This window comes from Pelophylax lessonae (assembly GCF_965119305.1).
Source record: "Pelophylax lessonae genome assembly, chromosome: 7".
NCBI lineage: Eukaryota > Metazoa > Chordata > Amphibia > Anura > Ranidae > Pelophylax > Pelophylax lessonae.
In genome coordinates, this window is record NC_138774.1 from 62,458,701 (window position 1) to 62,471,682 (window position 12,982).

General features: G+C 47.5%; 1 protein-coding gene across 1 annotated transcript in view; it reads left to right on the forward strand.

The window, feature by feature from the left end:
- The window catches only part of NELFE (negative elongation factor complex member E), a 49,602-nt gene that overhangs the window by 11,517 nt on the left and 25,103 nt on the right, over window positions 1–12,982 (forward strand). Inside the window, exons 3-6 of the mRNA XM_082262641.1 lie at window positions 2,481–2,550; window positions 3,503–3,648; window positions 12,560–12,634; window positions 12,793–12,830. Coding sequence (XP_082118767.1) covers window positions 2,481–2,550; window positions 3,503–3,648; window positions 12,560–12,634; window positions 12,793–12,830 — 329 coding nt within the window. The remainder of the gene's footprint in view (window positions 1–2,480; window positions 2,551–3,502; window positions 3,649–12,559; window positions 12,635–12,792; window positions 12,831–12,982) is intronic.

The window sequence follows — 12,982 nt, forward strand, 5'->3', positions numbered from 1 at the left end:
TTTGCAAGATAAAAGTCCAAAACTAACATGTATGTTATACATCAAATGCAGGGGGAGTTCAGTAGCTCATAGCTACACAATGAGGTTGATTTACTGAAGTCAAATACACAGGGCGCTTTGCAAGGGCAGTTGCTCCACAGCTTAGTAAATGAGGGGAAGCTTTGCTGACTTTCAACTTCCAATCAAGTGCAAGCAAAAATGCTGTTTTTTTTTTTTTTTTTTTCTTAATTTTCCTTGCATGTGGTTGTAAAGCTTCACCTCATTTACTAAGCTCTGGAGCAACTGAACTTGCAAAGTGCACAGTGTAGGGTAAATCTACCCCTTTTTGGACAAAGTTTTGTGCACGCCTGTTCATCACACCTATATGAGCTTAAATATCCCAATTCCAAAACCATGAACATTATTATGGATTACTCTTTTCAGAGGGCTTTCCACAAGATTTTAGAGTGCTTCTGTAAAAATGAGCATCTGTGAGATCCAGCACTGATGGAGAAGAAGACCTAGCTCACAGTCAGCATTACATTTCAGCCAAAAGGTGTTCTGTAGGGTTGAGGTCAGGGCTCAGTGAAGGCCACTTGAGTTCCTCTACACCAAACTCATCAAACCATGTCTTTATGGTGCTGGCTTTGTACACATGGACACAGTCCTGATGGGACAGAAAAGGGCCTTCACCAAACCATGATGTTGGAAGCTCACAATCATATAAAATATCTCCTGTGTGTTGTATCAATAGCAGTACCCTTCACTGGAAACACCTGAACTCGATGATTTGGAGGGGCATCCATATTTGGTCTTCTTTAGCAGTGATTCCTTTTTTCACCTGCGGCGCCCTTTTAACCACTTAAGCCCCGGAAGATTTTACCCCCTTCCTGACCAGGCCCTATTTTGCGGTTCAGCACTGCGTAACTTTTAACGGACAATTGCGCGGTCGTGCGACGCTGTACCTAAACGAATTTGACGTCCTTTTTTTCCCCAAAACAGAGCTTTCTTTTGGTGGTATTTGATCACCTGTGCAATTTTTTTTTTTTTTTTTTTGATCATGCGCTATAAACAAAAAAAGAGTGACAATTTTGCAAAAATAACAATATTTTTCACATTTTTTATATGAAATTCCCCAAAAAAATTTAAAAATCAAAATTTTTTAACATTTTTGGCCAATTTGTTTTCTGCTACATATGTTTGGTAAAAAAAAAAATCATATTTTAATTGGTTTGCGCAAAAGTTATTGTGTTTACTAACTAAGGGAAAGATTTTTGTCATTTTTGTTGTTTTTTTTTTTTTAACGAGTAATGGCAGCGATCTGCGATTTTTTTATTTTTTATTTTTTTTTGCGGTACTGCGACATTGCGGCGAGCAGATCGGACCCTTGACTGACATTTTTGACACTTTTGGGGTTACCAGTGACATTACTACAGTAATCAGTGCTATAAATATGCACTGTTACTTTAAAAATTACACTGGCAGGGAAGGGGTTAACTTTATTGGGGAAGGAGGGGTTAAGTGTGTCCCTAGGGGCGTGTTTCTACTGTGATTGGATGTGGCTTTACATGTAACAGCACAGATCAACGGTCCTTCATAGCAGGACCGTTAGATCAGTGCTTTTACACAGGGAAGAATGACAGGTGGCTTTGTTTACATTAGCCGCCTGCCTTTCTCCCTTCACATCGGACGATCGCGAGTGACCGGCGGACATCGGGTCCGCCGGTCACACGCACGGAGGTGTCCATGAACGAGCCGGGGCGGGAGCGCGCCACCGGGGGTGCGCGCTCGCCCCCTATTGGCTAACAGGCTAGTGACGTACCGATACGTCACTTTGCCTGGCCGGGGCTGACCGCCGCAGTATATGTACTTGCGGCGGTCGGCAACCGGTTAAAATGATGGACAGTCTCAAGGCACCCCCATTCTAAAATGTAAAAAACTATTCGAATAGTTTAACACAATGCAGCAACATAGGACACCCAACGTTAGAGGTGATTTATTCCTCCAAATCAAATACACTTTTGCACACTGTTACTGACTAGTATTCCTATGTTTCTCTTCTCCTTCCATTTCTCTCCATTGGTCAGCTAATGTATTCCCAGTGCTGAGGGAGAGGGGTACAGGAGGGTCAAACAAGGATGCTGGGGAGGCAACAGACATCTTCCTTATCAAATGATGATGTCATTGGTTGTTAGGATGCAAGAAAGTCATAATGGTGCATAATAAAAACCTGTGGCTTTGTGTAATTAAAAGGCAGGCTTTTCATTACCTGCTGGCTTGTATACAAGTTTTGATCAATCTTTAGGCGTTTTGCCAAGGCACCTCTAAAGAAACCTAGAGGCACCCCAGAGTGCCTGGGCAACCTGGTGGAAAAAAACTGTTCTAGAGGATCCGAAGGTGGAAATACATTTTGTGTTTTGGAATCTTTAATGGCAAGTGTAATTCAGTTCATTAATTAGAATCTCTCCATTAGTACTTATATGTGTCATTTTATACTACAGAAAAAAGCACTACTGGCCCTGAAGAAACAGACATCCACGAATCAGACAAGCCAGGCTGGGATCAAAAGATGTGAGTTGTGTTTCGTATTGTCTCCATGCTATGTTTTATCCTAAGGCCTCATACACACAGGACGTTGGGACAGAAAGATCCAAACCATCCAGCGCTCAGACCAAGGCACTTCATGTAATTTCTTGGCGAGTAATGTTTTGCTCAATGCAGCCCTCCTCGGACTGGGTAATCTTCAACACATTGTAAAAATCCCACACAGGAGGGTGCCAACGCCTAGTGCATTACCACCATAACCATTTTTATTAAAAATTATAAACAATATTATACTTACAAATATATTTACATGTTTCGGGAGTCATGCTCCCTTCCTCAGAGCTCTGAGAAAGGGGGCTTGCCTCCCAAAAGACGTAAGCCTTTTTACTGTGTGGCACTGGAACAGAGGACACAGCCTATAGCTGGTGTTGTTTGTCCGATAAGCCTGTTTTTATTCGTGTGTGAGTATAAAATTGTTTATGATCTTTAATAAATGGTTATGGTGGAAATGCACTAGGCATTTGTGCCCTCCTGTGTGGGTTTTTTAAACAGGGCATTAAACATGCGGCTGTTAGATGGGTTTGACAGTTTTTTTTTCTGGCACTAAAGTCCCCTCCTATGTTAGTCTATATGTCCTTGCACATATAGGCGTTAGGAGGCAGAAAATAAAACATCACTTGTGCGTTCAGGAGAGGAGCGTTTCAGCAGAAAAAACCCTACAGGTGTGTAAACGCACCTAAATGCTAGACGCGTTTAGTGCATGTGCATTAATTCATTCCTGTGGCCAGAATCAATTATTGTTCTGGCCAATGGAATGAATTAACACCCAAATGATTGAGGCGCCTAAGCGTGTTTGCGATACGCAACTTTTTCCTCCACTGGATCAAAAATGTCCAGGGGAGGAAAAAAAAAAAAACGTCCTGTATGCATGAGGCCTAAATCTTTACAGTTCCTAATTTCTTGCCTCTCTCTTCCTTAGCTATGTCTGACCAGCCGACAGTGGATACAGCCACAGCTACAGAACAAGCTAAGATGCTGGTGAAGACTGGAGCCATTAGTGCTATCAAGTCTGGGACCAAAAACAGTGGATTCAAGCGTTCCCGGACTCTGGAGGGCAAACTTAAGGTCAAAACTAGCAGTACTTTAATATCTAACAGATACACCACCTCTGTGTTTTCTTTTAGTGCAACCACCAGTATATGCCAAATACAGTGTGCATTGACATTACTCCCAATATTCGGCTGCAGTGAATCTGTGTAAATGTTCTCATGGCGTTTATGCTGTGACCGAGCTGTCAGAGAGTCAGTTACAGTCAGGGTGGTAGCCAGTAACACTATCGTTCACTGTCAGCGAACAATGATCCATTTATATACAGTACATCTGAAAAATTCTTGTTTCACTAAAGAATATTAAAGATCATTTCATGTTTATAAATTGACTACATTTCATGCAGAATAAATTAAGCTGATCATAAAAATGCTACTTAAATTGGCTTTTGGTTAAACTTATTTCTCTTACGTCCTCCGACAGTCGCTGCCTCTCCATATTCGTCACAATGGGTAATTGACCTTTGCTCCGTAGGAGTAGCTAGGCAACAGAATATGTCAATATTAAAGCTTTTAGCATATCCCACCCCCAGGGGGTGGTCCCCTCAGTCAATACCCTCCTGCTTCCTGTATCCATACCTCAGTTTCATTGTCTAGCTTTCAGGAGTTAGCAGGCTGTTTCTGTGCTGGGGCTTCTTGTCTCAGCCTTTATCTTCTTTTTGATTTTATTTGAGTGTTTTTTTCTCTCTCTTTACTTAGCTGTTTATTTCTTCAGCTTTAGTTAGTTCTTCTGATGAAGAGGATCATGCGGGCTGGGTCTCGGGCTGGCCCCCCTGGTCGCAGGTTGTGGGTCAGTGGCTTCCCAGCCTGCCATCGAGCGTTCAGTCAGGTTTTTTCCTGGCATGTGTGAACGACCCATCCCTGTTCGCTGCAGGGATGCTGCGGTGAGGTGGCTACCTCACTGGACGCCATGCGGTTTCGCACCGCAGTTTTGCTGCGTCCTGGCTGCGACTCTCCCTGTCTTCTGTGCAGCGGCTTGATCGCTTGGGCGGGCTCCCCACGCCATTTAGAAGGTAAGTGTATCTGTGTGGGGACCTGTCTGTTTAGGGGGTGTCAGTCTGGGACTGTGTAACCCTGTTTCTGTACACACTATTGGACTCCCTATCTGTTTTGGCTGCATTCTGTGGACTGCAAGGAGGGGGGCCATACTGCACTGTTTCTGTGTTCAGACTGTGAGCTTTTATTACTGTGTGACAGGCTGTATGCTGGGGGGCATGATTTGATCGTGTTTGTGCATACATGCGGCGGCCGCTGCTGCGGTCCGCCATTTTTTATTATACTGCAGGCGTGTGATGGTGTTTTACTGTGTGCGGGGAGCGGCGTTTTTGGCGCCAAGCGCCGCCATTTTGGCGGCGATTGCTCCAGCCTCATGATAAGCACTGCAGGATCTCTGCCTTTACTTCCTCCTCCGGCGGCCATTTTTTTGTAGCCTTCCATAGGCTTTATAGGAGCGGCCTTGATTGCATCACTTCCTTTTCCCTGGGCACACCGATCGATACAGCAGCAGCAGTGATCTCTCCAGGTTTTTACCCTCTTTATTCCTGTATTCCTTGCCTGAATTTGTACTTTTCCCTGTGGGGGTCGGCTTGTGCTGGTGTGTGTGTGCGGTGGGCTGCGCTCGCCACGCGTTTAAAGGGGCAGTTACCCTTTTTTATCCTGCAAACTTTTGGGGGCATGGATTCTCAGGAAACCAAATTTCCTCCCACTTTACTGGGAGGCCAAGGGGCTGCTGCTGTTTCCCCTGAGGGGGGCGATTTGGCCACCATTGTGGCTAACCTGGCTGCTCAGGTACAGATGCTTGTGGCTGCTCAATCCACAAAACGGCCCAGAGTTTCAATCTCCTCTGATTCAGAGGGCGATGGTGATGGGGCTGCTATGGCTGGGGTCCCCTTATCGGGGTCCCGTTCGTCCCTGGACTTTGCAGGGTCGGAAGGGGAGGCAGAGGTTGAAGGGGTTGATGATTCCCCCCCTGGCTCGTCTGAAGAGCTTGCAATCATGGATGAATTGGTTGCTTCTATCAAACAAACGCTGCATTTACAGGATGAACCGTGTCCGCCTGCCGTTCTGGCTTCTTATGGGACACAGCAAAGACGCAAAACATCGCAGGTTTTTCCTTGCACTGTGGATTTTCAGTGCGCTGTTAGTGAACAATGGCGCAATCTAAAAAAGCCTTTTGCTGTGCCAAGTAGGTTCAAGCTGCGTTCTCCTTTCACGCCCGCCACTGATGAACGCACGTGTGCACAGCGTGGCGGTGTTGACACGCCGTTTGATTTGGCTGAAATGTTGGTCTGTGGACCAATCTTCTCGCAAGACTTTGGCTAATTTGCCCTATACGGGATCTCGCCTTTTTGGCGACTCACTGGATACGCTGATTAAGGGGATCTCTGGGGGTAAGAGCACGCTCTTGCCCCAATCTCACAAGGCTAAGGGTGCTCAAGGTAAGAAGCATACTTCGTTTAGGCCCTCTCAGGGGTCCTTTCGTGCCTTTCGGTCGCACTATAAGGGCAAGCCCTTCAAGGGTCAAGGCTCCCAAAAGAAACCGTGGGCAGGTAAGCAGAAGTCCGGCCAGTCCGGGTCCGCTGCCCATAACAACGCGGCCTGAAGGGACGCCCTCACCCAGTTCTGGGGTGGGGGGACGTTTGCTCGGTTTTCTTCAACCCTGGCTGGCCCGCGTTCGGGACAGGTGGGTTCAGGAGATCGTTCGGTCCGGGTACAAGATCGAGTTCCTGTCTCGGCCGGCGGACAGGTTTTTTCCCTCAAATCTTCAACTGTCTCCCGAGCGTTTGCGGGATCTGCACCTGGCGGTGGGGGACCTTCGGGCTCAGGGAGTGGTGATTCCGGTGCCTCATCAGGACAGATTTTGGGGGTTTTATTCAAATCTGTTCACTGTGCCCAGAAAGGAGGGCAAGGTACGTCCGATTCTGGACTTGAAAGCTCTGAACCGCTTTGTGCGGGTTTGCAGGTTCCGCATGGAATCCCTGCGCTCGGTGGTGGCTGCTCTAGTTCCGGGAGAATTCATGGCATCCATCGACTTGAAGGATGCGTATCTTCACATCCCCATTTTCGAGGGTCACCAGAGGTACCTTCGTTTCGCCATTGCGGAGGATCATTACCAATTTGTGGCGTTACCCTTCGGTCTCGCTTCGGCTCCGCGGGTGCTTGCGCCGGTTCTGGCCTTATTGAGAGCCCAGGGTATCTCAATCCTGGGGTATCTGGACGACATTCTGGTTCGGTCTGCGACCAGTCAGGGTCTGGTGAAGGACCTGTCCGTCACGATGCAGACTCTGCAGGAGTTTGGTTGGACGTTAAACTTCCCAAAATCGACGCTGTGCCCGTCGGTTCGTCTTCCCTATCTGGGAATGATCCTGGACTCTGTTCAGGCGAAGGTCTTCCTTCCGGAGGACAAGCTCAGGACGAAGTCAGGTCCCTTCGGGACGTTCCGTGCTCATCCCTCCGGACGGGCATGCGGTGTCTAGGTTTGATGGTCTCGGCTTTCGATGCGATTCCCTTTGCCTAGTTTCACACGAGGGGTCTCCAGGCCGAGATCCTGTCCAGGTGGGACGGGCGACCACAATCTCTGGATCTTCAGATCTCGTTGAGTCCTCGCACCAGAAGGGATCTTCTGTGGTGGCTCCAGTCCCCGGCGGTGTCGGGGGGGCAAGTCTTTTCGTCCGTTTTCATGGACGGTGATCACCACGGATGCCAGCCTGTCGGGCTGGGGTGGTGTTCTGGGCGTTCTGTCCGCCCAGGGTACTTGGTCGGAGGGGGAATCCTCCCTTCCGATCAACATTCTGGAATTGCGGGCGATAAATCTCTGCCCTCGACGTTGGACGGACAGGCTTCAGGGCCGTCCGGTTCGGGTGCAGACGGACAATGCCACAGCGGTGGCTTACATCAACCACCAAGGGGGCACCAGGAGTGCCCGAGTGGCTCGGGAAGTGGCCAATATTCTGTCCTGGGCCGAGACGCACGTCCCGGCGATCACGGCGGTTCACATTCCGGGGGTGGAGAACTGGCAAGCGGATTATCTGAGTCGCCAGTCCCTGGACCAGGGGGAATGGTCGCTCCACCCGGATGTTTTCCAGATGTTGTGCGCGAAGTGGGGTCTCCCAGATGTGGACCTGTTCGCGTCTCGTCTGAACAACAAGGTGGACAGGTTCGTGGCAAGGACGCGCGATCCTCGGGCAGACGCGTCAGACGCGTTAGTGGCTCCGTGGCATCAGTATCGACTGATGTATGCATTCCCACCGATTCAGTTGCTATCCCGGTTCCTTCGCAGGTTGTCCTCGGAACCGCTCACCGTGATTCTGGTGGCGCCAGACTGGCCCCGCCGGTCTTGGTACGCAGACCTCGTGAATCTGGCGGTCGACGCTCCATGGCGTCTGCCTCTTCGAGAAGATCTTCTGTCTCAAGGACCGATATTCCATCCTGCTTTCCAGTCGCTGGCTTTGACGGCCTGGCTGTTGAAACCGAGGTCCTGAAGGATAGGGGTCTCTCCCCGGAGGTCATTCATACTTTGATCAATGCTAGAAAGGCCTCTTCGGGGAAGATTTACTACCGTACTTGGAAGGCCTATTTTGCCTGGTGTGAGTCCAGGGGGTTTTCCCCCCGCTCATACTCGGTGTCTCGGGTGTTGTCTTTCCTTCAAACGGGTGTGGACCAGCGTTTGCCGTTGGCCACGATTAAGGGTCAGATTCTGCACTGGCCGTGCTCTTTCAACGCCCTGTGGCGTCTAATTCTCTGGTTGGCACTTTTGTCCAAGGGGTGCGACACCTGGTCCCTCCTCGGAGGGAGCCTTTGCCTCCGTGGGACTTGAACCTTGTTCTGTCCATGTTACAACATGCTCCCTTTGAGAAGATCAGGGAGATCTCATTGCCTCTGTTGTCTAAGAAGGTCGCCTTTTTGGTGGCGATCACTTCGGCTCGCAGGGTGTCGGAGCTGGCAGCTTTGTCCTGCAGGTCTCCGTATCTGGTGCTTCACTTAGATAAGGTGGTCTTGCGACCTAATCCTTCTTTTCTTCCGAAAAGGATCTTGGAATTTCACCTCAATGAGGACATTGTCTTGCCTTCACTTTGCGCGAAGCCTAAGCATCCGAAGGAGGTGGCCTTACATTCCTTGGATGTTGTTCGGGCGATCAGGGTTTACCTGTCATCGACAAAATCCTTTCGCAAGACGGATTCTCTCTTTGTCCTTCCTGAGGGACCTCGGAAGGACATGGCGGCGTCGGCTTCTACCATCGCCAAATGGATCAGACAGACCATTGAGCAGGCCTATGCTTTGAAGGGAAAAGTTCCCCCTATGCCTGTGAAGGCGCACTCTACCAGATCTCTGACTACGTCTTGGGCCTGTCATCATCTTGCTTCTGTGGCCCAGGTGTGTAAGGCGGCGACTTGGTCGTCCATTCACACCTTCTCAAAGTTCTACAAAGTGGATGTTCAGGCATCGGCAGATGCTTCCTTTGGCCGCAAGGTTCTTAGTGCGGCAGTACCTTAGGGTCCCTTGTTTTTGGGCCCTTGGCTGTTTGGGATGTTTTTATCCCTGGGTTGTTTGTTCTTCCTGGGTTGTTGCTCCTGTTGAGCAAAGTTTTTTTTCATGCTGCCCAGCTGGTTTCCTTCCTTTGGTAAGGTTACTTTCTCTGATGTGGGTCCGGTGTTGCCTTAGGCGCGGCTGCGTTTCCCACCCCTCATGTATGCACTGCTTTGGGACGTCCCCATTGTGACGAATATGGAGAGGCGGCGACTGTCGGAGGACGTAAGAGAAAACGGAATTTTTGTAAAATCTTACCTGTAAAATTCCTTTCTCTGAGTCCTCCGACATTCGCCGCCCCCGCCCCTCTTTTGGGGTTTGTTTATGTACTCTACTGCTATTCTACTGAAACTGAGGTATGGATACAGGAAGCAGGAGGGTATTGACTGAGGGGACCACCCCCCGGGGGTGGGATATGCTAAAAGCTTTAATATTGACATATTCTGTTGCCTAGCTACTCCTACGGAGAAAAGATCAATTACCCATTGTGACGAATATGGAGAGGCGGCGACTGTCGGAGGACTCAGAGAAAGGAATTTTACAGGTAAGATTTTACAAAAATTCAGTTTTTCACTAGATCATTAGTCGACACTGCTCTACACAATACCTGGAGCAGTAAAACATTATATATATATATATATATATATATATATATATATATATATATATATATATATATATATATATATTAGGTCTGGACTTTGACTGGGCCATTCTAACAAGCTCTGTCAGATTGGATGGAGAGCGTCTGTGAACAGCAATTTTCTAGTCTTGCCACAGATTCTCAATTGGATTTAGGTCTGGACTTTGACTGGGCCATTCTAACACATGAATATGTTTTGTTCTAAACCATTCAATTGAAGCTCTTGCTGTATGTTTAGGGTAATGTTTCTGCTGGAAGGTGAACTTCCGCCCCAGTCAGTGTTTTGCAGACTCTAACAGGTTTTCTTCTAAGATTACCTTTTATTTGGCTCCACTCATCTTCCCATCAACTCTGACCAGCTTCCCTGTCCCTACTGAAGAAAAGCATCTCCCCAACATGATGCTGCCACCACCATGTTTGACGGTGGGGATGGTGTGTCCAGGTTGATGTTTTCCACCATATATAACGTTTTGTTTTAAGGCCAGAAAATTCAATTCTGGTCTCATCTGACCAGAGCACCTTCTTCCACATGTTTGCTGTGTCCCCCACATGGCTTCTCGCCTCGCAAACTGCAAACAGGACTTCTTATGGCTTTCTTTCAACAATGGCTTTCTTCTTGCCACTTTTCCATAAGTGCCGGATTGGGGGGTGCACAATAAATAGTTGTCCTGTGGACAGATTCTCCCACTTGAGCTGTGGAACTCTGCAGCTCCTCCAGAGTTACCATGAGCCTCTTGGCCCAATTTGGACATTTTCACTTAGGGGGTGTACTCACTTTTGTTGCCTGCAGTTTAGACATTAATGGCCGTGTGTTGAGTTATTTTGAGGGGACAGCAAATTTACACTGTTATACAAGCTGTGCACTCACTACTTTACATTGTAACAAAGTGTAATTTCTTCAGTGTTGTCACATGAAAAGGTATAATTAAAATATTTACAAAAATGTGAGGGGTGTATTCACTTTTGTGATATACTGTATATATTTCTACCATAGGCCCCGTTCACATTACGTGATGTGGACTCATGGGCAGAAATTCTGCAAAACCTGCCACATGCGATTGGGTGGCATTATACTTATAGGCACCCCAAATGCACGACAGAATCACGCGGCAAAACACGCTTTTACAAATCTTGCTAAGCTTGTTGGATAAAAAAGGAGCAGAAGCTTCTTTTGGGTGACAAACGCGCCTAGGGCAACTCCTTGAAGTGAATGGGCTGCCTTGTGTGCAGAAGAGGGAATTGCGTGAAAATCGTGCAACAAAATTTGCAAGCAGTAACGCTTGTTCCCAATTTGCGATCTGTGAATGGAACCAAAGAGATGCTAACTTGAAACAACGGGGGATGAACAAGATTGACCCCGCGCATGCTCAGAAACGCGTTGTGCATGCCGTACCCAGCTGACAGATCTCACCACCCCTGGTGACGGGAGTGCTTCCAGTAACCATCGGTACATCGTAGCCGCCGGTCGCAGACATCTGACCGCTCACCGCTGACTGATGCGGGAGGCAGCCAGCTTCTTTCCCTCCCTATATCAGTGACTTAGCCACGGACGGCGCTTGGGAATGGATGACACACAAACCCCCCCCCCCCCAGAGGATGGCAAAAAGATCGTTGGAGTGACACAGCCTGATTATTATTCACGTCTAGTGAGTTGTTCTACACTTTGCCTTGTCAATTAATAAACTGTCTGCACTTAGAGCGCTTCTCCTCTTTTTTCTTTTTATCAACCATGAATGTGGAGTGATTGAATATGCACTATGTTAGCATCAGTCCATAACTGCCTTCCAATGGGAAAGCAGGGGGTACTTTTAGTTTTAGCATGCATTCACAAAAAAAGATGTCCTCTCCCTTTAACGAACTGTTGTCCAATGGTAATGGTCACTATACATTTGCTACCTCTGGGGAGGGGTAGGTAGGATTTTGCTCATTTTTTGGCGCTAATATACAGTGGGTACGGAAAGTATTCAGACCCCCTTAAATTTTTCACTCTTTGTTATATTGCAGCCATTTGCTAAAATCATTTAAGTTCATTCTTCTTCCTCATGAATGTACACATAGCACCCCATACTGACAGAAAAACACAGAATTGTTGCAGATTTATTAAAAAAGAAAAACTGAAATATCACATGGTCCTAAGTATTCAGACCCTTTGCTCAGTATTTAGTAGAAGCCCCCTTTTGTACCCACTGTATGTGCACAGTGACTCACATTTCTTTAAAAGAGAAGTGCAGGAAAAGAAAGTGACAAACGTGCATGCTCATCTAGATGGCTGCAGCATGGATCTGAGCTGCAGCTGTCCTCTGCTGGCTCTACGCTGAGAACTGAGTGATCAAAGATCAGTCACCACTCTGTGCTTTTTCCCCTCCAGCACTCATTGGAGCACCGGACTGTGAGGGGGCGGGAGTGGCTGGCTCAGGCTCTCAGCATGGCGCTGAGAGACTGAGCCAGCTGACAGTAAGGCATCTGGGTGGATCCTGACAATAATGGAACGGCTCCGTAATATCAGCCAACAACACACTTTAGTCTGCTGTTGGCTGAATCTGTGTCACAGGAGTGCACTACTGAGACCCACAGGAGAAGTATGGCCATGCTTCTCCTTTTAAAGCTGAAGTTTAATCTGCCTATATTTTGCCTACTCTCTTTTATTTTACTATTGCTGTCTGTATCCCCATTAAAGGATATTAGATCCCAGTGCTGTGCCTCTGTTTGGATATGGGCTGCCCAGGAGAAATACATTTTATTCTCTCTTTCTTGTTTCTAGGACCCTGATAAAGGCCCGGCTCCAACTTTCCAGCCCTTCCAACGAAGTGTGTCTTCTGAGGAGGACCAGGCCGAGGTAACACACCAATCAGATACTTGTCTTTATTGTGCATCCTTCACTAAAAGGTGACAGCTGGGATATGGCTGCTACAGGAAATCATTTGCAATCTGTTTTGTTTTCTTGTTTTATTTATCAATGAGTTATTGGTTTTATATTCTTTTTTCCCCATCCAGAGCTCGCGACGTACCCAGAGGAAGTCGCTTTATGAGAGGTGAGGCTGGTTTTGATGTATCTTCTATTGCTACGTCACTTGTTTCATCACTGCCTGTGTATACCAAAATCTGTAACCTATTCAGTTATAGTTGTTTTAAATACCAGCTGCAGCCAAAATGAAACCTTTTAGTTATAGATGTGTTTGCAATT